General features: G+C 39.4%; 1 protein-coding gene across 2 annotated transcripts in view; it reads left to right on the top strand.

Annotated features, from left to right (window-relative positions):
• wnt4 (wingless-type MMTV integration site family, member 4) overlaps positions 1-27,916 on the top strand; it is a 184,944-nt gene that overhangs the window by 135,507 nt on the left and 21,521 nt on the right. Inside the window, exon 1 of one of the 2 annotated variants that reach the window (XM_028446960.1) lies at positions 11,573-12,192. The exons of the other annotated variant lie outside the window; for it this stretch is intronic. Within the exon in view, the coding sequence (XP_028302761.1) occupies positions 12,116-12,192 (77 nt within the window). The 5' untranslated portion in view covers positions 11,573-12,115. Of the gene's footprint in view, positions 1-11,572; positions 12,193-27,916 lie in introns of those variants that run through there. 2 annotated transcript variants of the gene reach the window in all.

Genomic DNA, 27,916 nt, shown 5'->3' with positions numbered 1-27,916 from the left:
ATTCACCAAAGAAAATTACAAAATGACAATGACAAATGGTTAGAAAATCCAATGATAAATGGTTAGTGCTTGGTTGCATTTTTATCATACTTAAAATTTTGTAATTTTTTTGGCATTTACTGTATATAATGTTTGTAAAGTTTGCATTTAGTTTAGATAGTTATGTTATTTATTTTATATATTAATTATTTAATAAAGTATTTCTTTACTGATCCGTCATCCTGGACTTCATTCATCATCATTTTGGGGCCGGGAAGCCCCATAGTCCTTCTTGCCTAGGGCCCCAGGGGGTCTAGAAACGCCCCTGGACGGAGTCAGTGGGGATTGATGGTCAGCAGATTACAGAGCAGTTATGGGGCTGTGACATTATGCATCCAGTGTAAATCTGGTGTAAATCCACTGGCATAGGCTCCCGCATGCCAGTGGATCGATGCCATTGATGAAGAGATGCGAGGCTTTCTTAAGAATGGAGCGGTGGTTGTCCCAGTGAGATGGCTGAATGAGCTCCTCTCCTACAAGAGGAAAAGCTCTTGCAGTCTAACTGAGGACAACCACCACCTCCCTTTCTGACTCAGGCAGATTTATCTCACTGAGCTAGGCCGTTGAATAACAAGGGTATTGATCCAGCTAATGGATGTAGGTGAAATCGTGAGTTTAGAGTTACTGATCTCTCCTTATTAATCAATGGGGGGTTAACATTTTCCCTTTAACCCGTCTTCATTGATCCCCTTATATAAACCAGCTTTATTGAATATTAAATCTCAAATCTATTTTGCACAACTTTATAAATTTTACCTTAGAATTTTATAACTTTAACTTTATAACTTTAACTTTATAACTTTAACTTTAGAACTTTAACTTTAGAACTTTAACTTTAGAACTTTAACTTTAGAACTTTAACTTTAGAACTTTAACTTTAGAACTTTAACTTTAGAAGATTCACTTTAGAACTTTACCTTTAGAACTTCCTTAGACATAGAACTTCAAGTTTGGATCTTAGAACTTTAACTTAATTTTAACCCTTGTGATGTCTTAACATTGTGTTTACTCACTTCCCTTGTCCCAAGGATTATAGGGCACCACGTGCATCACAATGCTTACTGTACATCTGAATTTTCGCTTACACAGTGCAGAAAAACTTCAGCTAACCAGTAGACGTTTGTTTTTTTTTTTTTTTGTTTTTTTTTTTTTTGTCTAAACACAATTGTCGTAATTGTTTTATTTAGAATGTATTAATACTATTGCTACATGTACTGCATAGGTAAAATATGCACAAATTAGTTTTGAATGCATTTTATTGAACGGAAACAACAGTCATCAGTCTTGAACTTTTTTGCAGCATATTTATTCATGTAGCTATTCAACTGTAAATACTCATATAATCCCATTATCTGAACCATTATCCACACAATAATAAATAATAGAAATAAAATTAAAGCCGCGAGCGGCATCGTAGGGTCCGAAGGAGTGGGCGGGGTCGGTAACCCATGTGTATCAAATATGAGGTGGTTTGAACTTTTGTATTTTTCTATTATGGCGTGCAATAGTTGCTAACAGTGAACATGACCGTAAATGGCGGCAGTCAAAAATGCAAGGCATGATAGGAAATGTTTTAAGGCAGTCATGAATAGGCTTGGACAAATGCCATTTGTGTGAAATTTGAGGCTGATTGAACATTGTGTGTCAGAGTTATGGTTTTTTTTAAATAATGGTGCCCTTCAGAAATTAGCATTGCAACTTTGCGGCGGCACCACGACGAAACCGTTACAAATGCGCAAATTCTTTGGATGATTTTTAATCTTCAATGGGTCGTAAGTGTTCTGGTCGTGTTTGTAGCGAATCGGATGGAGCGCTTCAGACTAGTTCGCGCAAATGCATTTCGCCATTTTTGACCTTTGACTCAAGATGGCTGACTTCCTGTTTGGTTTTGGGCGTGGTCACAATGTAACCTTTTGCTCATCTTAGGGTCAAGAATACATGTGGCAAATTTCATATTAATCGGTCAAACCTGCCGGTCATGCAGTTCCATGGCATTTTTGGCGTCTATAATGCGCGTCAATGCGCGCCATGCAGCCTTTTTTTTGAGATTTTTTTTCATTTCGCCAAAATATCTATGTTTTCAGCAGACCTGAGGTGTGTGCAAATTTTGATGAGACCTTGGGTATCCTAAGGGGCATTTCCGAAAAGGAATAATAATAATAATAATAATAATAATAATAATAATCACTATCACATGTAAGACAGGATGGAAGTGTAAGTATGTGCTTGGGCTTTGCAGAGGAGGATTCCATAAAGCGGGTTATTTTCAAACTCTGAGTATGTTCGGGCTCCAATGAGGGAAAGTGAAATGAGTATCCTATTCCTAAATGCGAGGTATGTTCTTCTCTGACTATGTTACCATGGTAACATTGTCCGTGAACTAAACCTGGTCGCTGGCAGGTTTTATCAAAGAAACCCTGGGTTTCTACCTGGCTCCGCCCACCTGAACACCGTTTCTTAACACTTTAATGAACCTCAACACTCTTCTCTGAAACACATTAGTAACATCACACACCACAGATGTGCTCACACAAGACAAATTCCTTGTACTGTCCTAAAAACTGTACTTGGCCATTAAAACATTTCTGATTCTGATTCTGATCATTACTAATGTTGTGTTGCTTTACGTTTTTTTTTTTTTTGTGCAAATGGAAGTTTTCTTTAAAACATTGTGGATACGGATCATAAAGTGAAAGTCACTGAGAGGTTGATCTGCATAAAAACATCTACTGACGTCTGTAGTAAAGTTCCCTGGATACAAACCTGTGGATATTGTAAAGGAGGAGATGTCAATTTAAATGAATACACTTTTAAGGCGCGGTGAATTGTGACGCTGCTCTGGAAAGCGATGGGTCATGGGTTCGCGTCCTGCTTCAGTGTTTTTTTAGGAAATTTTTTAGGACGTCGAGATGACTCTGGCGACAATATTACATTAAAAATCAATATAAATGATGCAATATTAAGCGGCAGTCACTGTCTTTATATCCAGTGTAACAGGAGGGCTCTCTATGCAGCCATCCTATGCTGCTGCTACATCTCCTCAGACACATTTTATTCATATTATTCACCGCTCGTCACGTCACTGAAGCAATAAAGTGATGAAGCGACCAAAAAAAGTGTGACTTAAGTGTGATTTAAGCCACTATAGTCACTGAAGACTGACCGCACCTTTAGAACAAGCTCATATTCCTTAAACACCTGCTTATTTCACCCATTAGGATGAATAAATCACTCTCTTCTGTTTGGTTGCCATGGCAGCTCGAGTCATCTCTGATCCATTGATGATGGCTTTTTATCACGTGTGCACGTAAGTAACCCAAGGTTTACATACTCAGGGTTGATTGACCAACTTCATACCAGCTGTAATGGAATCCGATACCCAGAGTTTCCCATCGCGGGGTATGTTGATGTGCAGAACACGGGATTTGTTTTGCAGTCCTTCTTTGGGGTCAGATCTTACTTTTGTGTGGAGTCATAGAGTGCATGATCTGCATTAGCTTTTAGTTCAATCACGAGCATCTCAGTATCTCTTGGTGTGTGTGCGTGTATTATTATTATTATTATTTTATTTATTTATTTTTTATTATTATTATTATTATTATTATTATTATTATTATTATTATTAATAATAATAATAATATTGTAATCTTGTAATAAAAAAATTATTGCATGAACAATGCTCTTGGCTGGTATATAAATACATTCAAATGTAAAGGAATAGTGGTAAATATAATAATCTGGTGCATTGTCATAGCGTCCATAGCAACCAGAGGAAACGTGAGAAAGCAGAAAGCTTGTACGTCAAAACAAAAACAATTACAAATGCATGAAATTACGTATGCATACAGCAAATAGATACCATGAAAATAATATTTACATTTTTTGATAGAAATGTTATCAAAACTACGCTCAGGCCACAATTTCTTTTAAAATTAAGCAATTTGAAGTGAAAAAAGAAGAAATGTTTGCCATTTTTTTGTTCAAGCTGAGAAAAAGGCTCGGCTTGAATCACTTGACCTGAAGTATGCACTATAGCAGTATTTCTCAAATGGGGGTACGCGATGGTACTACAGGGGTACTTGAGAGAGAGAGTGGGAAATGAACAAATAAAGTGTTTGTCTTGGTCCCACCCCAGGCATGATACGACCGGAAATTATGAAAATTATACAAATATATCTGTTCAGGAGCCACTAATCATCAGTTCAATCATCATTGAATGAAAACAACACGCAATCTTAAACAACTGTTTTTCTATACTTTCACTTTGCGAAATATAAATGTATTTTAACTAAAATGTGGTAAAAAAAAAATAAATAAAAAATCTGAGCTCAAACATGATCAAAAAGTAATTCTACAAAAAAAAAAAAATGTCTTTGGAGTCACCGGAGTCAAAATGGGGTCATAATCCAAAAAGGTTGGTAAACACGGCACTAAATACTGTTTATTTCCATTTATTTACAAAATGAGAGTCTTTAAAATGTGTTATCACTCGTTCATTCCATCATTATGCTCTACAGTTGTTTTTAAATTGTTTTCTAAGCAAAATGTTGTAGTCAGACAAAGGGGGTACTTGGATTCTGAAATAAGAGAAATGGGGTACTTGAACCAAAAATGTTTGAGAACCGCTGCCCTATAGAAAAGACTCTTAACTCCGTAAGTTGATCATTTAAACCGTAAAAGCGACGCTGTCTATGATAAGTGCTGTAAACGTACGGCTGAAGAAGAGATCAGCCTTCTCAATTCAGCAGCCCTCTCAGCGCTGCCAGCAGCTCTCCAGACGCACCCTATTCCCTGGTCATCACGTCTCTGGAGAAATAAAGTGATGGAGCGAACAAAAAGCAAGACAATGTTCAAGCGACTCATCACGTGACTAGTTGTTTCAGTCGCGTTTGGTGTGAACACACCTTTACACGTTTTGGAGTAAGACTGGGTTTTTATATCAGCATCTGAGTGTGCACTGTAGATTGCCAAAAAATAATTCTTAAACTTGACTATGTGTAAGAAATTTGTGAATTTTTTACACACTTTCATTTTACTCCTTTATAACTTTAAAGTATCTCATAAGGCATGCCTATGGAACCATGTGACAACTTTCATGCTGCTAGTAAATAAATAAATCTTCAATTTCACTTTGTAAAAGAAGGTGAACACATGTTAGAAATGGACAATTCCATGTATTTAAAAAATATGAATTGTTTGTGCTAAATATATAATCAATTAGTTCCCGCCAAGTTTAGATCAGCTCACCAAATTTCCTTTATCCGTCAATAACTTTTTGAAATATCCTTCCTCAAATAAATCTTCTGTGTGCTGTGTCTGTATTTACAGTAGGCTACCTTCTGGATCATCTCCAAAATCAAACGCATTCTTCCTTTTAATATTCTCTATCAACGCATCAAATTTTATTTAAATCTGTTCAGAACTTTTTGATATTTCCTGCTAATAATAACATCCACACAGATGGACGGACAGACAGACAGACAAACGCCGGGAAAAACATTACCTCCTTGGCAGAGGTAACAACGTTACCACCGATAACATCTCAGTTTACAATAAGTCATATTCATCCAAAATGTAGATGAACACAAAATGAGTGGAAGTCAGTAGTTATATTTCTGAATTATTTATACTATAGCAAATTAAGCATTTTTTTTTAGTGTCCACCGGAAAGCTACTCATCCAGGTTACTAGATGTTTTCAGGCTTTTGGCTCATCATCTGAAAAGCTCCTAAACTCACTATCCCCCTGTTGGTGAGTCAGGACATCACTGCTGTGAACACCACCTGAAAACAACCCAGATGATCTGCAGGGAGGGTGTTCAAACTTCAGTGAGTCCGTCTATTGCATCTATTCTAAGGTTGATCCGGACCAGGAGGCTGACACAGAAACCTTCAGTTCCAGAATGCTGGTCAGCAGGTTCTGATGTAGGTCTGGGTCTACATGTCTTATAGTTTATTTTCTTTCATCAAACCTGCAGAAGTCCTGCTGCATGTTCTTGCTGCTTTGACAAAGAGATTTGGACTCATGACTATCACTCTATACTTCCAAAAACCCCTAAATGTTTCACATATAGGTATTGTTCTTTTAGTTAGGTATGCACTGTACTTGTTCCCATACATTTGGGCACAAATTCACTAAAGGTTTAGGGGTATTAAAACGTGTGCAAATGTCACTCCACATGCTAATAAGGGGTATCAAACCCCAGGGAATCAGGACGGCGCTTCACAATGCGCCCACAATCCATTTAGCGCATTTCCCTATGATGAATATGTAAAGTAGGCAGATCTCACAAGGAAAGCAAAAAAATAGGAGGGGGAAATGCTAATTAATTAATGTAGTGGGGGCAATGCAATTCATCAAAACAGGAACTGTTTGCGGTGATTGTTTTATGCCCCGAAAATAGTACGACCCACAGGCAGGTGCAAACTCACACACAGATCATCGCTGCACTGAATGTTGACACAATACACAGCAGAGATGGAAAAAAAATGCTCCAGTTAACCTTTCTAGTATTAGAAAATAATTTAAATAGTCAATATTAATAGCCAATGAATAAGAAAATGCAGCATAAAGTGTGTGTGAGGGAGTGAAAAAGCTGGACACCCGAGGTGGAGCGTGTGGAGTCTGGTGTGGCTGCGTTGGAGAGGTGCTGTGTGTGGAGATGCATGGATGTTGCTGTGGACACATCGCTCCAATGAGCTCCTGTGTCTTTCTCTCCATGTTTTGACCGTAAAACTCTCGTGTTGCGTTGATGGCAGGAGCATCAGGGCAGAATCAGCTGAGAAGCTGATTTACGCAGTGATGGCACAATGTTCACAAATGAGAGTGCATGTGATAAGCACTGCTCGGGGGCTCAGACCTGCTGGATCATGCTCAGTAGATCATCTTCAAATGGTGCTGACTGATTGACAGACTCAGCTGCTGCTTTAACTCAGATTTAGGACATCAACAGATCAATAGGACAGTTTCTGTCCAAATCTGCCTGTTTTTTATGGACTGATAAGAGCTTAAGTTACAGAACCTAACAGAACAGCTGCATTAAATTTGGGGGGGAAAATACAATTAGGCTTTAAAGTTGTTTATTTGGGAAAAAAAATTACTTTGTTTATTTTGTTTTCTACATTATTAAATGTTTGAGCAGCAGACAGAGAAATCCATCTGAACTTCTTCAAATGTCATTTTGTGCTTCTGTGCTCTCACCAATCCACGTTAAATGAGCGAAATCTTCATTTAAATAGGGTGGTCTCAACCACGTTTATACGTTCACTAATTTGCGCTGCAATATTCTTGAATTCCACACAGCAGGTGAGCAAACAGTGCCACCAAAGGATTTAAAGAAGCACCTGGTTTAGCACCCTTTATTTCAGATCTTAGTGAATCCGCCCCTAAGTGAAATGCTACAGTGTAAGTACAGTGTAAGTTGAAAAAAGTTTTGTACATTTTCTTTGCAAAAAGGTTAAAAAAAATCAGGATTCTAGAAGTCTACTTATCATGTATGTGGAGCAAATCTGTAATCTTAGGTTGCAACAGGTTGAGTGTTAACGACAGCGGTGCTGGATTGCCTTACATTTTTATGCACCCTGAAAAGAAAGATTAGTTTCTACAATGCAAGATTTTTTTTTACAAATTTTGTGACACACTGTGAGATGCACTAGCACTAACTTAGAGGGAGGAGAAATAATTTTTGGAGTAATGGAATTTAAGATGTTAGACATCTCACTGTGCAGAGAACCCCCATAACTAAATATTCATTTTTGTTTCTTGCATACAGTTTGGGATGATACATTGTTTCCTAAAGATGATTGGCATTTAATTTGGTCTCTTCCTGTGCTGGTTCTTTGGAACAAGAAGCAGCTTTGTATGTCTCTACACAACAGCAAAGTCACCTAATCCATCTGTACAGTTATGAAAAATGTATTAAAAACCCTACTGACACCCTGAACCAGACCTAAAAACAAGACATGTCTGGAAATTAAGGGTTTTAAGTCATGCTGCCAGCTTTTTTTAAATTAATAATAATAATAATTAATTTGATTTTATATAATGCTTTCTCATAGACAATGAAAGTGCTTTACAATGATGTGCATTATTCTTTCACTCCACACATGGTGATGGTAAGCTACTGTTATAGCCAGTGTTGTGCGGTAACGCATTACCGCGCCCAACGTTACTTTTGACAGTAACTAGTACTGTAATGCAATATTTTTTAAAGAAATAACATAGTTACTGTTACAATATGGTGCGTTTGTCAGTAACTTTGCTAGCTGCAGTGTACTTCCTGTTTACAGTGGCGCTACATATTTTTGCGGGATGCTGTGCCAACCACTGTAAAACAGAAGAAGAAGAAGAAGAAGAAGAAGAAGAAGAAGAAGAAGAAGAAGCAGCATGTTTACATCACATGCGCTCATTTTGGCGAGTCAATACGAAAGCAGGATGAGCTTCTCATAGTTGAAATACACGCATTATTTTACCAATCTGTCTCCAAAAGATGCATTGGTGAACTTCATTGGTGGACGTGAGGGAAGCCTCTGCACCAAAACAACAGCGGATAGATTTTAACGGACTGTGACTGTTATCCAGGGACAGATCAGCAAAGCTATTGCATGATATGTTGTTGTAAATATGCAGTCTGTCGCTACTGTGGAGTAACCGCTAACAGCAGCTCGTTAGCCTGATACGTTTTGCATTGTGTAGCTGAGAAAAATGCTGTGAATTTGTTTTTCCATATTTATTTTTATAAGCATTTTCTTTTTTTTTTTTTTTTTTTTTTTTTTAAGGATTTTTTTTGGCTCTAGTGGCCTTTATATGACAGTTGCTTGACAGGAAAGGGGGTCAGAGAGAGCAGGGAATGACACGCAGGAAAGGGTCCCAGGCCGGAATCGAACCTGGACCCGCTGCAGGTGAGGAACTATAGCCTCTGTACATGGGGCGGGCGCTCTACCCACTGAGCTAAACACCGCCCCTTTATAAGCATTTTCAACAGCAGAATGTGCACTTGGAATACGCACAGCTTACTTTACATTACTGTGCTAAAATTGAAAAATTGCAGTTTTAATTTTTGAGCAACTGTTTTGTGCTTTATATGCATGTCATTCATGGCTGTTTTAAAGCAGTTTTTGTAAAGCAGAGTTGGTCAAAATGTATCCCAAATGTTAATTCAGATTGCTTTCATTTATTTATTTTAGAAGGTTTTTTGTGTTTATGTTGTACATTGTTGCTAGTTTTTGTACTTGAGCTGTAAGGAAACATTCTAAGGATCAACACAACCTTTTATATGATGCTGAAGCCACTTTAATTTTTGATCTTTGATTCTAAATAATATTCAGGTTGTTTTGTGTTATTTATTTCACAATTCCTTGTAACATTTTCAGTTTCTGCTGGTCTCAGGTAAATAAAATGGCATTGAAAGAATACTTAGTGTTTCAGTCAGATTGGTGTTTGTAACGACTAATACTAAGCAGAGTTTCATACTGTGAATGTAAATGATTAGAAACTGTAGGGTTAGATACAATAACATTTCATTAATCAGAAGCTTTTATCCAAAGCAATGTTAATAAATGAGCAGTAGGGGTAGGAGGGATTCAAACCACTGACCCTCTGATTACAAGCCAGCTTCCTTAACCACTAATCCTCCACCACACAGTTGATCAACAGTGGATTATTTTCTGACACAGCACTGATATGAAGCTGCACGGACACAAAAGACTGAAATTTAAAATGACTAATAAAATGAATTCTAATTAACTCAAAAGTTACTTTTTCCAGTAACGCATTACGATGTAAATAATCAAAATAGTAACTGAGTTACTTTGTGAATGAAGTAACTAGTAACAGTATGCAGCTACTTTTTTCAGTAACGAGCACAACACTGGTGATAACAAGGCTACCCTGGGGCAGACTGACAGAAGCGCCATTGGCTCCTCCGACCACCACCAACACTCACTCACACACTACATTCATACTAGGCAATGTGGGTGGATACAAGGATACAATGACAGATACCACAGGATACTACTGCCCCCCACTGCGGCACCTGGAATTCTCAGTGGTCTCCCATCCAACTAACCAGGCCCAGCCTGCTTAGCTTCCGAGATTCGACGAGAGCGGGCAAAGACAGGCTGGTATGGCATATCTATCGTGTGCTATAGGCTATCAGGAAAAAAAACTGAATAACAGCAGGGAGTGTAATTTTATGTCTTGAACATACAGTTGTCATAAGTATTGCAACCTTAGAACTACGTAAAACTGTTCTGGAAGGGATTCTTGGACATCCAAAGCCCTGTTTTTTACCTGCTTGAATGACCATAGATTGCACTTTTAAACTGCTCTCACCATATTCTTTAAAATGTGTTATTCAGTTATGCTGTGCAAGAACAAGAGTTGCATCAATGAGTACCTTTTTTAGAAAGAATCTGGAAAATCCATTATTAAGGATAAACTTCTAATACAGTCAATGTGGAAAAGGTTTTAAAGAATCCTTTCAATAACAACATAAACAAATGAACTATTAGGAATACATGGGAAGTTTTAAGAATGTAATCATTTTGGTCAAACTGATCAGCAAATGTATTTATAATTAATAAACACTAAAAATACCAGTTGTCACTGTAGCAATAAAAATATGTTTCCATTATCATTCAATGATATTTGAGAATCCTGACCCAGTCTATCTCATAAAATAAACCTTTGGTCGATAGTCAATGGAATGCATTTTCACCTGAAACACAGTCACTCCTGCTGCTTAACAGGAGTGAAGATATATCTCAAACCACTGGAAGGCAAGTGGAACTGTAAGAGATGTTATTAACTATTGTATTATGAGTATATTATCATCAAATATACAGTGACACATTTTAAGGTAAATGTTTATGCAAAAAGCTGAATATCAGCGTGACCTTGAAGGTATGAATATCATTACTGTTCTATTTTGTAACCTAATTTACATGAATAAACGTTTAAATAAAGCCCAGGCTGATGCAGGTATAGAAATGAGAATGTTCCATTTATATGCTTCTTTTCAACAGTAATTCACTGTGACATGTTCAACATATTTGGAACCTGTGGGATTCTCGCTACTGGTAAATATACAGTCATGAGGTTCAGATATTACACACTCAAAGTAATGAATCCTGACACATTCAAAATCTAACACAGGATTATTTCTCATAATGAACAACTTCTAGCGCTTCATTTGCTCTTATTCTATTCTCCAGATCCTTCTTCATCCATTGTGGAGCTGACATGTCATTGGGATTTACTGCTTTCAGAGCAAACGTTATTTCAACCAAGCTTTTAATAACCCGTTGACCGCAAAATACTTTGTTGAGTGTGGGACAGCGTGAGTAGTGATGGCGCCCAAAAAAAGTGCGTTGGATGGAGAGAGAGAGAGAGAGAGAGAGAGAGAGAGAGAGAGAGAGAGAGAGAGAGAGAGAGAGAGAGGAGGCTGGAGGGCAATGAGTGAATGACTGTGCTATTGCATCCTCCCACGGGACCTCTAACACACACACACACACACACACACACAGAACCCGCCTCCCTCCCTCCCTCACCCCCTCCAAAGCTCCATCTCCCTGCCGTGTCGGAGCTCCCTGTCCTCGGACCGCCCCTCAGCTAAAGCCGGTGCACACGCTGCCTCCCTGGGTCACACTCACTCACGGAGACCCAGCGTTGACAGCAGAGCCCACCGTGGCCCTGAACGTGCGACAGGACTTCAGGTGAAAAGGAATCGTAGGCAAAGAAGGATAAGGAAGAGATTCCCGTCGTTACGGACTATTGTAAACCATCATTCAACAAACTTTTCTCGCTGAAGAGAGTGAGCGCACACACACACAGTTTAGAGAACCAGACACTCCAGGACTGGTAGGCTCAGCATCCCTCCTCACTGCCTCTGCTGGTACCCTCTGAGCGGGTAGCGCCGGCGGGGGTGGGCAGGGACCAGCGCTCATCTAGGCGATGGATTAACATTCTTCACTGGACCTGCACTTTCCCGCATCCCATTCCTTCTCCGATACTTTCCTAGAGACCACTTCGGGATTAATTCACCTCACACCGGCGCTCACCACCCGCCCCTCCAGAGATGACCGGGGACTATGTTTTGCGGTGCGTCCTGATGCTCTGCTGCGCACTGCTTTCTGCCAACGCGAGTAACTGGCTGTAAGTTTACACTTTCACATTGACTGATGTCACAGGTCTGCCAATGCTCACATCCTTCACCTGCTCTTCCTCACGTCATCATCCTCTCTCAGCGGGTTAATGGTTAACAGACAAACACAGCACGCTCACTTTCCCTCAGACTTAATAACTGACCGAGACAAGACACGCACCCCATGTAGACTTTACCTGCTTTAAAGTCAAACCCTAAGTATGATATACATAAAGCCACCATTATAATGATGATATTCATCACTGTCGTCATTATTTGACAAACAATATGATTTGAAACTGGGTGAAAACGTATTTTTTGGAAACAATATAAATTTTTGCTTGACTGATATTTAATTCAGTATTCGTTAATTAAAATGATTTAGTGGGAAATTTCTTAATGGAAAGTGAATATAAAACTAAGTCTTGGACCTTGGGCAAGTGTTCCTACTTTGCAATGTGCTCTGCTTTCCTTTCATGTAAAAACGTGTGATTGGATCAGTTGAGCCTAACTTAGAGTTATTCAGTGTCCTTGGGTTTGTTTGTTGTTGTTGTTGTTTTGTTTGTTAATGGTTTTGTTTGTTTGTTTGGGGTGTGTGTGTTAGAGTAAGGCTTATTACCACAGGAGCAATTAAAACACTTTCAACTCAATGAAAACACAGTTCTATACTTTGCAACATATGGCTGTTATCTGTGATTACCTTTCAGAACCTATAGAGCAAATCCCTCTTGAGCATCAATATTTCAGTCTCTGGATGGCAACAAGACAAGGAGAGGTGTTTTTGTGTCTTTGTGTTTGTTTCTGATATTCAGTCCTGCTTTCCACTGATGGAATACACTCCAACACCATGTGCAAATCTCTTAACATTCTTTTTGAAACTAGATTATTCTATAAGTTGCTCCAAAAATGTATTTGTGTTGATGAAAAATGAATTCACAAAAAAATCTCTAAACCCTCGCTGGGGAGAAATACTTTCCCCACACTGACTGCAGCTAAAGTGCATGGTGCCACCTTTTCCGGTGGGCCGGTTGGTTGGGTCGCATGTGTGTGCCTGCTCTCTCAGCAGCCTGTGGGAGGTGGTTGAGTTTCTACATTCCTCTATTTTCTACTATTCCTTCCACCAAACTTTCATCGAGCAAGGCATTTCAGGAAGGATGACTTTTCCTGTCCCACAGAGCAGGAACGACTTCTTGGACACTCAGAGTTTTTCTACAATGGAACAAAATCACTGCAGAAAGTTGAAAGCTTGTGGTTGTACTTGAAGATGTGTATTTTGGTTCCTTCATCACTCTGGGAAGTGGCGCTGATGATCCGCCTCAAACGGTTGACAGATTGATCGGAATAAGTTGAATTAAGGCCCTGCCAAAGAGCACTGTTGCCTTGAACTCTGTCACTGAGTGCAGAGTAATTGTGCTGTTTGGGACTGAAGGCGTGGTGACAGCAGCGAGGAGCAGACATGTACAGGCAGGCTCCGAGCTGCCAGTCTGCTCCACCACATTACACTGTTATTTATGTACAAGGCTGTGGAATGAACTGCTCAATGTTTGGGCAGGGGTCAAAAGATGAGAAGCAGAGAGGATAATGAAGTTACTCAACATGTTAAACCATCAAACAAGTAATCCTTCAGGTAACAGAACAGTGTAATACAGCAGAATTTAGATCAGATCATCAGGGCGGTTTATTCCAAAGACCATTTGGCTTTTTTCCCCCGCTGTCAAACATTGCCCAATCTCTGCTCAAGCAAATTTCCTTTTTTGCTGAAAGAACAATAAATGTTTAGGTATGTTAATGCCAAGTGTTCTGACATGTCACTACTATTTCTTTGTTGTCAAGCATGGAGAGGAAAGTCCGACTCTGAAATATTTCAACCATGAGAAGTTACAGTTTCAATTATCTGTAAATATATCTTGAAGTTATTGTTAGACTTTTGGTGTGCAAAAAAAATCCCCCAAAAAGCCCAATGAACAAAAAATATCTTCTTCCTTTTTTTCTTTTTTTTAAACCATGATTTGTCTGTCATTTTATTAGTGTTCATCATTATGCAGTCTTATATGCACCATGTTAAAATATATGTACAATTTGAGGCCTATAGGTCTGAAACTCATAATGATGGTGCAGAAAATGGTATTTCATTAAGAGTGTAGATATCACTTTAACTATTGTCTTTAAGAGAAAAAACACTATCATCAACAAGCTCTGATTGTGTCTCATGATAACTTTTTAAAAAGATGCTAACAATCTTGGCAATTTCTTTTTTCCTCCCAAATCAGCTGAGTCAGATATAAGTATCAAAGTATGTATTCATCATAAAAAAGTTAGCCCTATCTGGATAAGTTCCACAGACTTACTACTACTTACTACTTCAGTGTAGGCATAAAAGCGCTTTATAAATCAAGTCTATTTAGCATTTACCAAAACCAAAATGTTTGTCCACACAAACAGAACTGTATATGTAAAATAATAACAATAATAAAAAAAAATGGATACAACTATTTATGTTGGAGGTTAATAAGTATACAAGTTTTGTTAGAAATGTGCTGAATGATAATTTGTTTAAAGCAGAACTAAGTAACTTTTTTCACCTTAATAAATCCTTCTCGTAGTAATACAAGTGTATATGGGGTGATTGTGGGGTCTTTCATGCCCCCCTGTTGTCTCTGGCCGGAAAACCTAATTTGCAGCTACTGCTTTACGACAGCCCAATACAAACTAATGCTAGATTATGATCAGCCCTGTGGCTGCACACAGTTGTCTACAAATTCACTTTTCTCAAACTTCTGTCATTCGATTTAGTGAGTTAAAAGCAAGGCTGAATAGTAGCGTGTGACGCAATGATGCAATCAAACAACGTGCAGTGATTTTGAGTCGGAAAAAAGTGTGTGCGTTGCTGCAGGAGCACAGCTCCTCCTTTCCGCACACAAACGCAGCCAGACTCTGTCCTTTCCGCTCTCCGTCATCCGCACCACGTAAAAGTTGGAAGCTGTCCAATTCCACAACCGAGTCCATTGTTAGCGCTGTGAGCCACAAATCCGTAAACATCCTCATTGTTTCCTACTTACACTACACCGGGTCTCGCTGCATAGGCTGGTGTAGCATTAGCACGGCGTGCGAACAGCTGATGTGTGTGAACATTGGGTCCGTGGCTCCAAGCAGTGACTCCCAACACAATCGGCAGCAGAAAAAGTAGTGCAGTTTAGGCGTCCAACAGTGCAGTTTGCATTTACATATATGGCAATAAGGTATAATATATATTCTATATTAAACAGCAGTGTTGTTTTAGCTGTAAGATAGTTGGAGAGGGAGGAGCTCACATTCTAGGAGGCATGTTAGGTGACGTCACCTGCCAAGGGCAAAATCCAACTCGCCCGTTTAAAGCTGACATTTTACAAAATGTGGAATAACAAGAGAGGGAGGAAACAGAACTTTTTCAACTTTGGCCCTCCGAATAAGGCTAAAAGGATGTATATCACTGTAGCAAAACCATTATAAAGTGATTTTTTCATCATACCTCCCCTTTAATGCACTTCAGCTTTTTTTTGGAATGCATGTTTTGTTTTATTTGAAGGCCTAATATAAATGAAAAACTTTGTTGTGCTTTTTTTGAAAAGCAAAGGCTACTGGAATATTTAAAAAATGTCATAATATTCAGTAAACATTTACTTTCTTTAAAAAAAAACATTATTCTATTCTATCTATGCACTATTAAAAAAAAAATAGTGAAAAACTTAACAACCGCATTCGATATTTGGCATTTAGCCGAGCGTTTATATTTTATTCGGCTTCGGCCTCAAATTTTCATTTTGGTGCATCCCTATACAATACCATATCTAACAGATTTAGTCGACTAAAATCTAAAGGTCATTTAATTGCCTAAACTAGACTATAACTGATATAGTCCATATGACAAAATTTTGACTGAAACTAAGTCTCATTTTAGTCAGAAGACTAAAGAACACAGAGTGACGGAGGGAGGCCAAATTCAAGCGCAAGTATTTAAAACACACCTAGGGGCAGATTTACTAAGATCCCACCGCAAAAAGGCCCAAAATTTTTAAAGGCCACTTGACAACAGTTTTTACATCTTATGTTTTTAACACCATTTTATTCTATGAAAAAATCATGTTGGTATCAGTTTATAAATGTGCCAAACGATGCTCAGTTTGTCCTTAATCTTTAATTTAACATCGTATTTTCCATTCCGCCGAGCGCCACCGCTGATATCCAGCAGTTTGACTGTGATGTCAGCTAAGGAATCTTCAGCTTGCGAGCGATACATCCAAAGCACCCGAAAGTTAGATTTTTGAAGAAGTTCACTTTGAAAATGTTTCCCCTTCATGCTCAGATCAGGCTGCTTCATTCCTTCCAATTTGGCAACACACACACACACACACACACACACACACACACACACACTCCACGGCCAGTGATAGACAACGTCCAGGCTTTAAAGTTTACACACTAAGTGATGACTGAGTCAGCCTGAGCTTTCAGCGCTGCAGTGAAGCTGAAGGAAGCCTTTGCACGTTCTGGAAATTTGTGAATAGCAATTGGTAAAATGCAAAATTAAAGGGTAAGCTGGACATAATATTGACATGGTGTGTTCTTGCATTTAGCATCAACATGACTTTTGGTGTCATGTGCCCTTTAAATACTCTGGAGGCATTATTTTGTTACCTGCTGTGCCAGACCTACTAAGATTGCATTGCACTTTGTTTGTGTGCGTGCAGACATGGTCAATCCACCTGATTTAAATGAACATTTTGTGCATGTATTTAATATTGAAAATGTGGGGGAGCTGAGTCCCCCTCTCTGCTTTGAGCATACTGGCAAAAAAAAAAAAGTTATTTAAATGTATTCACTGAAATGTGTATATATATAACCTTAACACTGTTGCTGGGCAAGCTGAGAATGTTGTAGCACAGGCCAAAAGGTTTTAGAATATTATCTGGTAGGCTACAGTGTCTAAACACCACCCGTGAAGTGGAGTTAATCTTTAACATACATTACAAACAAGGATGTTCATTGTAGAGGGAGGACACATAAAACTCAAAACCTCAATGATCTTAAAGAGTAACTAAACCCCAAAATAAAAAATTCTGCTGAAACAAATGTATTTGGATTTGAAATAGTGTTGTTGATTGAACATGGTCCAACACTTGCCATTTTAGGTAAAGTATTCAAATGTGGCATATTTTGTTGTAAAATATAAGAGTGACTGCCCTCTATGGGTTAAAAATTGGCAAAACAACAACATTTTGCAATTAAGAATGGTAGTTTGTAACGTTTTGGTGGCTTCTAACTCACTAACAGGCACTGTTGGCTCCGCCCCTCCTATAAACCTGTAGACTTGGCAATCTATAGCGAGTAGGTTGGATTCAAGGAATTGTGAATAGAGAGCAGCGCCCGAGTGGGACTCATTTTCAACCCTGGAGCTTCATGCCTCAGACCTTCCTCCAACATTTGTCTGTACATCACATCCTTTTCAACAATACCAGAATCTACCCTGATCATTGATTATGGATTTAATTTTATATCTAGTTATAAAATAACTAGAATGGATGAACAAGGCATCTTTAATGTTTAATGAAAGACGTGACATGACCACTACACTGACTTCAGCTATAGTTATTCACCTGCTTCATTCATAAAATAATATGGCATATAATATCAAACGCATAGATGTATGCATTAATTATTGTAATGATATATGCAAGTCAGACCAATTGCGTTTTACATCCGATTCTTAATTTTTTTAAAGTAATTAATTTGGGACTCAAGACTGATGGGGAGGAAGGTGTGGATGGGAGGGGTGCTGTCGCCTCTATTTTTTTATGTCTATTCTGACCGAGTGCACGAACATGTCATTTTCTTTTTAGGTAGTGAATGTCGTTATTTCCGTCTGTTTATCTAGATCACAGGTGCTGATCCAGTGATGTGAAAAACATGTGTAAATATGTTCAGTAGCTAGGCTAGCCTCTATATCTCATTTTGGGGGGCAGGTGCTCAGTGAAAAATAAGGGCATTTTATGTGGCATGTAGAACTGACGGCTGCCTTAGCAGTGTGAGATTTAAAAAATAAACATTACAGGCACATGTTGAATGTAGTTGCATATTTATTTATGTCAATATCTTAATAAAATTACTTGACCTTGGAACTGGTACAGTTTCACACTATAGCACTAATCAGTCAATCACTATTGTTTTATTTCTTTGGAATGAACTCACATGGAGAGCAAGCCTCACGCTTTGAGTGTGACAGTCACGTAATTTGACTCATTCTCACACCACACGCCACACTTGACATTTCTCATGCTTATATTTCCCCTTTCAATGCTCTATTTTTTTTTTTTTCTTCACGATAATAAATTTTGGTCCTCGTGGTTTGCCGTAGTTCGAGTAACTCTGATTGCCTGACCGAGATAACCAATCCCATTTGTCCTTGTCATAGCGGTTGCCTCTACTGTCCTCCTGGCTTCTTACAGTCTACGCTCACTGCATGCTACAAACCAACATGGCAACCAAACGACACAGCTGCTGAATGTTTAGTGTTTGCCTGTCACTGGTGACGTCCGGGGATATGATAGGCTGTTTCCGCACGCTGGTTCCACCTGTCTGTTCACTGATTGGCTGTTCGTGTGTTTCTGTCGGCTGAACCACAGACATGAATATGTGCTGGACGAAGACAGCTTCAATTCAATAGAATTACGGTTCAAAACAAACAAGCTAAAGTTCTGCCTCACCTAGATGCACACACTGTCACAAACACTAGACAACACACTCACCATGGCTGAAGTACCGAACCCGAGCGGTGAGTTTGCCGCACCATCGATTGTCAGTGGCGTCACTAATTTTGCTCCAAAAGTCACATTTGGAACTATTTTGGCTTTAAACAAAGTAGAGACGGAAAAGAGAAGCTTACATCAAGTTATAGCAGCCAAAAGAAGGAACACATCTAACCTCATAAAACACCTGCCGTGTCGTCACACACATTTATATCTAATACCAGGTTAGTACGCCCTGTTTATGTTCTCACTGGCTAATATTAGTTAACACTAGCATGACCAGAGTGGTGTCATTTGACACCTATACCTTTAAAGTCCAAGCTGGTGTCATTTGGCGGGTGTGAACAACTCAGCTTGTGACCATTGTTATGTTACTGAGGCCACTACTCCCCCCTCAACTAGGGTGGGGGGGTGGCTAGGTAGGTTCCAGGACACAAAGACCTTTTGTAATCTCCTTTGTGTTTCCCATACTGCAGCTACATAGAGGTTGCAACTTATATTTCAACTTTTGCAACAGAAAGTAGTAAGTAGTAATAGTGAGACGGCAACAGTTTGTTTGCATTCTTGGTGAAATTTATTTAATAGAGATTTTGTGAACAATTCTGGCACTGCCACACCTCCTTTATGCATTTGCCACATGCAAACTTGTCACAATACATACAACGCTTGGTGGCACGGTTTTTCCTGCAGCAACACTTCACCTGGCACAATGCCCTTTTCCCCACATCAGGTGTGGGTGGTTGTTGCTGAAGGTTTTGCTCATTCACCTCCTTGGCTGCCATATGAGACCGGGCAAACTCATTTGCAAGCTCCAGCAAGAAGTCCACCCTTCTCTCCTTGACCCCAGTGCATGCCTGATAAAGCACATGTGCGTTCAGCGCTGCAATGTCAATCATGTTGTAAAACACAGCGACTGGCCAACGCCGTGTTCCTGAACGCACAGTGTACTTTAGAACCATCTGGTCCATGACGTCCACACTGCATTTCATGCTGTTGTAGTCGGTGACTGTGTTCGGCTTTTTTTTCCGAGTAGCCTCAGTCTCCACCACGCTGTGCACGCTACTGAGGAGGCAGACAGTCTTCTTTCGTTTGGGCACATAAACAGTCAGTGTGGCACCAGAGGTTGAAAACACTTGTGTGCTGAATTCCTCACGGGCCAAATTCTTTTTAGCTGAATCTGGAAGCTCCCGGCGAATCTTATTGACTGTGCCAAGGAGGGTGGTCTTCCAGCTGTGCAGTCGACGTGCTAGTGACAATGAAGTGAAAAAATTGTCGGTTGTAACAGTTCTTCCTTCGTCCATAAACGGTTCCATAAGCTTCATCACCACATTTTCAGACAATCTCTCCCCAGGTGGACGACTGGGGTCTTTGCCAAGATATGGGATGATTTTGCACACATACTTGGATTTAAGGTCACATGCCACACAGAACTTGATACCAAACTTGTCCGGCTTCGTTGCAATGTATTGCAAGAAACAGCAGCGAGTCTTAGTTGGAAAAAGTTGCTCATCTATGGTGATGTGCCTGCCTGGGTTTTTGTTTTTCCCTGTTGAAGCATTGATTATTTGTGCATCTTGTGCACTTTCTTCAAATTTGTAAAATAATAGCTTAATAAAATAATCATGGACCAGGTTAGTGAATGGTGGACCTCGCGAATTTACCTTTTTAAAGTGAAAACTCAAACAGTCCTTTTCACACTCGGAAATCTTGCTTTACCATAAATAGCAACAATACATTTGATTTATAAGCACAAAAACAATAAAGGTAAATAGTGAAAATACAGGAGTAGGAAACAGGAGCTTGGTTGCTTTATTACTGTTTTTCTTTTTCTAATTTTATTTATTGTGGTTTATTAATTGATCACAACACACATGGCTCATATTAATTTGGCCATTCTTATCCAATAATTCCATATAATGTTATTTGGATTAACAAACATCTACCTGGGAGAAACTGGTTTCTCAACACTGGCCATCATTTACACCAACCCCCAAAAGTTTGTCACTGCCCAGCTGCACATTCCGATCGAAAGGCTTTATTTACATAAGAGAGGTGGCCCCACTGAGTTGCAAATGAGTGTCATTTGGCGGCCTCTGGGCAGGGCAGCAGGAGTAAGAAAACCTTGGGCATGCTAGTGTTAAAGGATGTCAAAGTATAAAGCACCTACAAAATGCATAAAAATATAGTTTTCACAGGGAATCAGTTCCTGTTTATTGTATTTTGTCCTTTATGTTGGAGAATAAACATGATTGTCAAATAGATTTTTGAAAGACAGTGGATTTGTTAGTTGATTATTTATATAGTTAAATGTGCAAAGGAAAGGAATGATTATTTAATTTCAACCATATAAATTCAAACTTTTATTTGTTTTTTATTGCTTATATGCTTTTGTACATGTACTCTTATCATGCACCAAAGAACACTATAAGTAATGAATAAGTATTTATGATTCGTACAAATATATTGGCAACTTATATCATAGTGGGACCACAAAAATGGGTTTGTTTGCTCGGAGGGTCACATGAACAACATTCATGTCAGCGTTTAGAATAATGAACGATCTGAGCATTAATACAGGAAAGAACAAAGAGTTTTCATAATAATTTTGTGTCTTTCTGTCATTCTGTGTTTGTGTCTGTCATTCTGTGTTGTTCTTACATTATGTGCATTGCTGTAGACTTTTTGTGTATTTGTGTCTGCTCTGCGCGTTCACATTGACAGAGGTGTGCGCGGGTGGGGTGGGGGTGGAGGGAATATTAATTGGGGCACTATTATCACACGTTTTTAGTCGATGAGCACTTAAAGAAGATCATGTCAGCTTGGGCCACAAAAAAAAAAGTACTTTCAAAAGGGCACTAGCTCGGTCCAGAGGGCAAAGGGCAGGTGCTTTAGCACCACCTAGTGTCTACCTGTGCACGCCACTTTAACCAGTGCTGCTAATACTGTGTCTCCGAGATGAATTCCTCTGAGATATTCTTGGATCACGTGCAACCTCACCTGCAAATCCACCTGCTAACCAGGATTGAATTTTTTCGACTGCTGAGTCATTCTCTGTGTACTGTTGGTTTGTGAGCAATTTTTCACTTAGTTTGTCAGTCATCACATTCCTTCTCCTCATTCCTCTCATGCTGCATTGACATGTTCTATTGCACCTGCATGCCTCTGTGTGTTTTTATTGTGTGTGTGTGTGTGTGTGTTTGCGTGAGTATGGGGGGTGGATCGCTTCCAAATTCATGCACACCAGTCTAATGCACACGTACCTGCCTGCCTAACTTTCACTAAACTTACCTTATTTCAGTAGTTAGGTGTAGTGGCAGGTGTGGCGTATAGCGATCTGGCGTGCTTCACTATGTAGCACCGTCTACAGGACATGTAAACACTTAGAAAAAATTGTTAGGCTTCCAGGCGTGCAGGCGTAGTCAGTAAGTGTGTGTGTGTGTTGTGTGTTGTATCCTGTCCAATCACAGCAACAATCTGATTCGGAGTGTAACACTACAGTCACTACCACTCTATGGATGGGTGTCGTGGCACAGACTGTAACCAGACTAAATGGTGGTGCGTTATACACTCACTCACACACACACACCTACTGACTCGCCTGGACGCCTAATATTTTTTTCTAAGTGTTTACATGTCACGTAGACGGTGCTACATAGTGAAGGTCACCTGATCGCTATAGCTTCACTCACGCCACACCTGCGTCTACATGTGACTGATATATTTATGTTTGTTAGGTGCACATCAAGGTGTGGCGTAGGTGTGCATACGCTTTAATGTGTATGCACATGCGAACGTGACTTGTGCCTTGTGCCCGTGTACCCATTCTAAGTCTATGGGAAATGTAGATCAGACGTGCAGGTGCAGGGTACGCGTTCGTTTACGTGTTTGATTGACTGGTGCGCATGAATTTAGAAGCGATCCACCCCCCATAGTGTGTGTGTGTGTGTGTGTGTGTGTGTGTGTGTGTGTGGAGCTGGCTAGCAGAGCAACACAAGTTCATACGTTATTCACACTCAGATGCAAGTTAACCAAGTTTAAGTTGCCATGGTCAAATCTCATATAAATGTGTGTCCCTTGACCTTTATAATTTAATGTGAACGGGTTGCAAACTATATACTTCAAACTGCAAAATTGAGCTTTATACTGTATGTCTAATATTTGAATGCAACTTTTACAAATACGATTCAAATTTCATTTAGTTTTCATGACATAACCAGTGTTCATTGGTAGTTTTACCTCTTCATACACTATTCCCAATTCAATTAATTGGTTTTTCAATGTGGTGGACTGAGCAGTCCAAACCATTGAAGCCTCTCCACAACTATCAAAACTTCTGTTGTCGGCCTCATCACTGACAGAGATGATGAGTACAGAGAACTGACGCAGGACTTTGTGAAATGGTGCCAGTAAAACCTCCTCAGGGACAACATTGGGAAAACCAAGGAGCAGATTGTAGATTTTAGCAGGTGCCGCCACTCTCCACCTGCACTGTTGAACATCCAGTTAACAGACATGGAGAGGGTCTCAACCTACAAATACCTGGGTGTCCACATAAACAATAAACTGGACTGGAGCGACAACAGAGATGCTCTCTAAGGAAAGATAAGAGCAGACTCCTCCTGCTCCAGAGGGAGAGGTCCTTAAGAACTTTTATGACTTGGTGATTGAATCTCTGCCCAGGACAAAAAGAGGCTTGACAAACTGGTGTGGAGGGCCAGCCCTGTCCTGTGCTGCTCCCTGGACTTCATTGGGACTAATAAATGTTATCTTATATTATCTTAAGGATCTGCTACTCACTTGTGTTAGATAGCAGAACATCTTCAGAGGTCTAGTGAAGTCCATGTTACAAAGTTAGATGAAGACATTCAAGTGTTGATTTTATATAGGTAAATATTGATTCTAAGGACAGGCCGATTATCGCCTTTGTTAATCTGACATTCCATATGCATAACAGTTCAAGTAGTATCCAAATAAACTGTTAGCTGACTATCAACTGTGTTGCTGGCGAGAGGCAAACAATAGATTTTAGAATATTTAAGACTAGAGACTTTTACAAGAAAAAATTGTTACACAGCTTTAGTGAGGGCAGTAAAAATATGTATTTTTCATGTTTTAATTCCTAGTCAACAGTCAACGCACACAGAAGTTGATCACAAGAAACATGGAGCACTAGGAGATATATAACACTAAGGCTGGTTCTTTTAATTGGATATGTTCAAGTGTTTGTTGTAATTGCTAAATTTTATTATTTTTTTTATTTATGTATTCATAAAGTTTTTGAGGCCATCCAGGATAATCCTATCCACTGACATTGCACACAGAGCAGACATCCATCCTGGCCTACTCTACAGGGAAGCACGTTGATGGAATGGCTAGAGAATATTCTATGTTTGAGTGTGTGCCAACTGACAGCGCCCTAAACATGTAGCAAATTTGAAAAGCAATTTCATAAACATTTGCTTGAAGACATTTAAATTAAGTTAAGTGTTTCCATGTGTTCCTGCTCATTTACTTTGTCCAGGTAAACAATTAATCAATGATTCTAATGAGTCCACCCTTAGCATCCCTAAACCCTAAAGCATCTGAAACACAGTACAGTCTGCTCTGCATTGTTTGGTACAATAATGATTCTACCTAGAAACTGAAAAAATCCACTGATACCTTACTGACCTACACTGCCCTCTTCAGACACATCAACCCAACAGACAATGCAGTTTCTCACACTGTTCTTATCTCCATGTCATTATATTTCTAAAAACAACCTAATTAAAATATGCTTACATTTGAACATCTGAATTATTATTAAAATGCACCTGAAACATCGTTAACTAAAGCACTTGAATCACCGGCATCAATAATAATAATTTATTTATTTATTTATTCAGTTTATTTCCGACATGGTTACATTCACTTTTTTTTTTTTGTACATGCCGAAAAAGGAGACGAGAGAAGCAGTTTGCTGTAATAAATAAATAATGATAAATATATAATGCATAATGGAAAGGTTATCAGACTGCTCGTCACTATAATGCATTGGTCTCCCAACAAAGCATCCCATTTATTACACTGCAAAGAGGAGAGAGGAGTCAGGAAGCCTTTCCACAATATTATTCCGAGAGCCAGTTTGTTTCAGAAAAGCATATCACTACACGATGCACTACAGTGGCACACTTGTTCGGAAAAAAACAATTGCAATCAATAGTTTTATAAATAGAGGAGTAACATGAGGATCTACAAACACCATCATGGTGACCAATGAAGTGCAACCCAGTTTTACAGGCTTTTGGGGGTCTGCTAGTACCTATCAGGAGCAAGGTGAGGTACACTGTTAAGAAGATGCCACGCCCAAATTATTTTGAAATACAACAATTTTGGAAACATACACATTTAGTGCCTTCAACTTCAAGTACCTCAAAGAGTACACTTAGCAATAATTGAGAGCCACTGTTTTACCAGTAGAGCAGTTGAAAGCACTTTCTCTGTGTTTGTATCAGTCCCATACAGCTGTGTCGGGGGGATGAAGCGATGGCAGCTGATGGTAATCAGAGAAAGCTCAGACTTTGGCATTGTGGTCCATGCTGGCGCCTGGCACTGCTTTTAAACACCCCCCTCACTAACATACACACAAATGTGGTAACACTGTGGCATGTAATGTTGAGCCATTATGTCACCAGACTAAGTTCAGTCATCACGGTGCACTGAGAGGGAAACACTCACTGCAAAAAGATCAGAGCCACAGCGTCTCTGTGTTGTTGTTAAGGAAACACCAGAGCAGCTGAATGCTCTGTACCCAGACTCAAGCAAGCAAGCATTTAAAAGCCAAACCTGTGTATAGTGTGTGGATGCAAACACCCCAAGTATCCCACAAGCTGCCAGAGCCTACATCATTGTTAAAAATGACACAATTTCACATTTTAAACATCTTTGGGGTGAACGCCACAACAGCGATTTAGTTAAACAAACACAACAGAAACACACGCTGTCCCTTTAAACAGCAGCTCAATCCACCAGCAAGGTCTATGACAGCGCAAAACAAACTCAAACAGACCGCTGATGACAACAGGTGCGGAAGGGAGGAGAGGGGAAGGAGGGACCTGCAGCTGAACTTGAAGGACAGACACACCTGAAGAACTCCAACTTTACTAGAGTTTTGCATCTTCACTGGTCTCACGATTATATTCGATTACCATTATCATGCCAACAATTACATTTGCTTACAATTCCACAATGCAAGATTCATTCCTCTACATTTCTGCCTGTGATTAGTGAATACAAGCAGTCAGATCAGTATGATCCCCATTATTCTATATGTAGAAAGGGCTTCAAAAATCTATAACATTAATGTCTATACCTTATGTTGTTACTTCTGCAGCTGCTGCTTCTAGTTTTTGTCCTGCTGAAAGGAAATACACTAAAGGAGTGTGAACATAGCAGATAAGGAGTATTTACAAGAGTAAATACTTACATTACCTCAGTAGTTTATACATTGTTGCGTTCTTTTTCATAAACAAATATATTTAAATGTTAAACATGTGGTGGTCTTAAGGAAGCAAGGGTCACCGGTTCGAATCTCACCTGGGCCATCACTGTGGGATGTTAACCCTAATTCACTGGATACATAACTGCAGCATAATCTGCAGTCCGTCAATCCTCCATCTGTGCTGTTTATCTGTTTCAGCAAGGTCTCAGGAGATCCCGCTAATTCATGGGTATTTGCGCGATATAGCAAGTTGTAGTGAATACAAAGAAAACCAAAAAAAGTGAATTGTGTCCTTCAAAAGGAGCAGAAGGAAATCCACTCGATCCTGCCCTGTAGATCTTCTGTTGTGGAGATTATTGTGATTCAACCATGGATAAGTACAATATTTACTGTATATGTGAAATTTGATCCACTGCCGCCCTGTCCATGGAGTACCTCCGCCTAGTCCATGAAGAAAGCTGGAGATAGGCACCAGCAGACCCCCGCTACCCTGAAAAAGAGCAAGCGGGTCGGACAATGGATGGATATACGATCCACCTTGATTACAGAGTATTTTGTTTTGAAAATAAATATTTGATTTGCTGATAGGTTGCTGCCTTTGGCTCATCCATTCATAGATTACTAAATGTCTTTACATACTTTTTAATACTAATGTGCGGCAAGTTTTATCACTTCTCAGGGTGAGAAATGTCTTGTGTCTGACTATGTTCTTTAGATCTCCTATCCAGCATGTGTTAGGGCACGTTCATTAAGGGGAAACCCTACGGCATTTTAACCATTCACGGATTTGTTTGCCTGGAAAGTTCGCTTTGTTTTGGCTGCTGTGAACAAGCAAATGTCTAGAGAGCGTCAGACAAGCTCATTCTAGAGAGTTTGTTTGGAGCTTGCAATCATATTCACACCTTTGTAATGCAGTGAAAAAAAAACCCCTAAAACTTTCAAGATGACTCATATGCAGTCAGAAAGCAATGAATAGGGGGTACATGGAAATTTGATTAAACACACCACAATTACTAGAAATAAGAGAGTCACTGACGGGCTTCTCCTTCACCCTGTTGTTCTTTCTGCTTGTTACTACTGAGAATCATATCCAACTCTGTAACTAACATAAAGCAGCCTAGCATACTATCCTGGTCCACCACAGCTGATTATAGAGGGTAGCCTATTAAAATGCTTTCTGTAGAGCTGCATGATGACACAGTCGTTCAGGTGTGTTGAAGCAGCAGATATATAAAAAATGCTTGTGCACCCTGCATGGTATTATGTTATATAAGTTATATAGCATTTTTGTTAAAAATGGTTTGTAATTCTAAACTCAAGCAAGCTAGCTGGCTAGCTGTTTTAAGGTTCTGGACCAAACTACGCCTCTAAGCTTCCTTATTATTTAGTTATTTATTTACAGATTGTCTTTGTCAATTTGGTAATTAAAACAAGCAAGGTGTGTAAAGGCCATATTTTCAAAAGGCAGGATAT

This window comes from Gouania willdenowi, chromosome 5 (assembly GCF_900634775.1).
Source record: "Gouania willdenowi chromosome 5, fGouWil2.1, whole genome shotgun sequence".
NCBI lineage: Eukaryota > Metazoa > Chordata > Actinopteri > Blenniiformes > Gobiesocidae > Gouania > Gouania willdenowi.
This window is presented reverse-complemented; position numbering and strand designations above follow the sequence as displayed.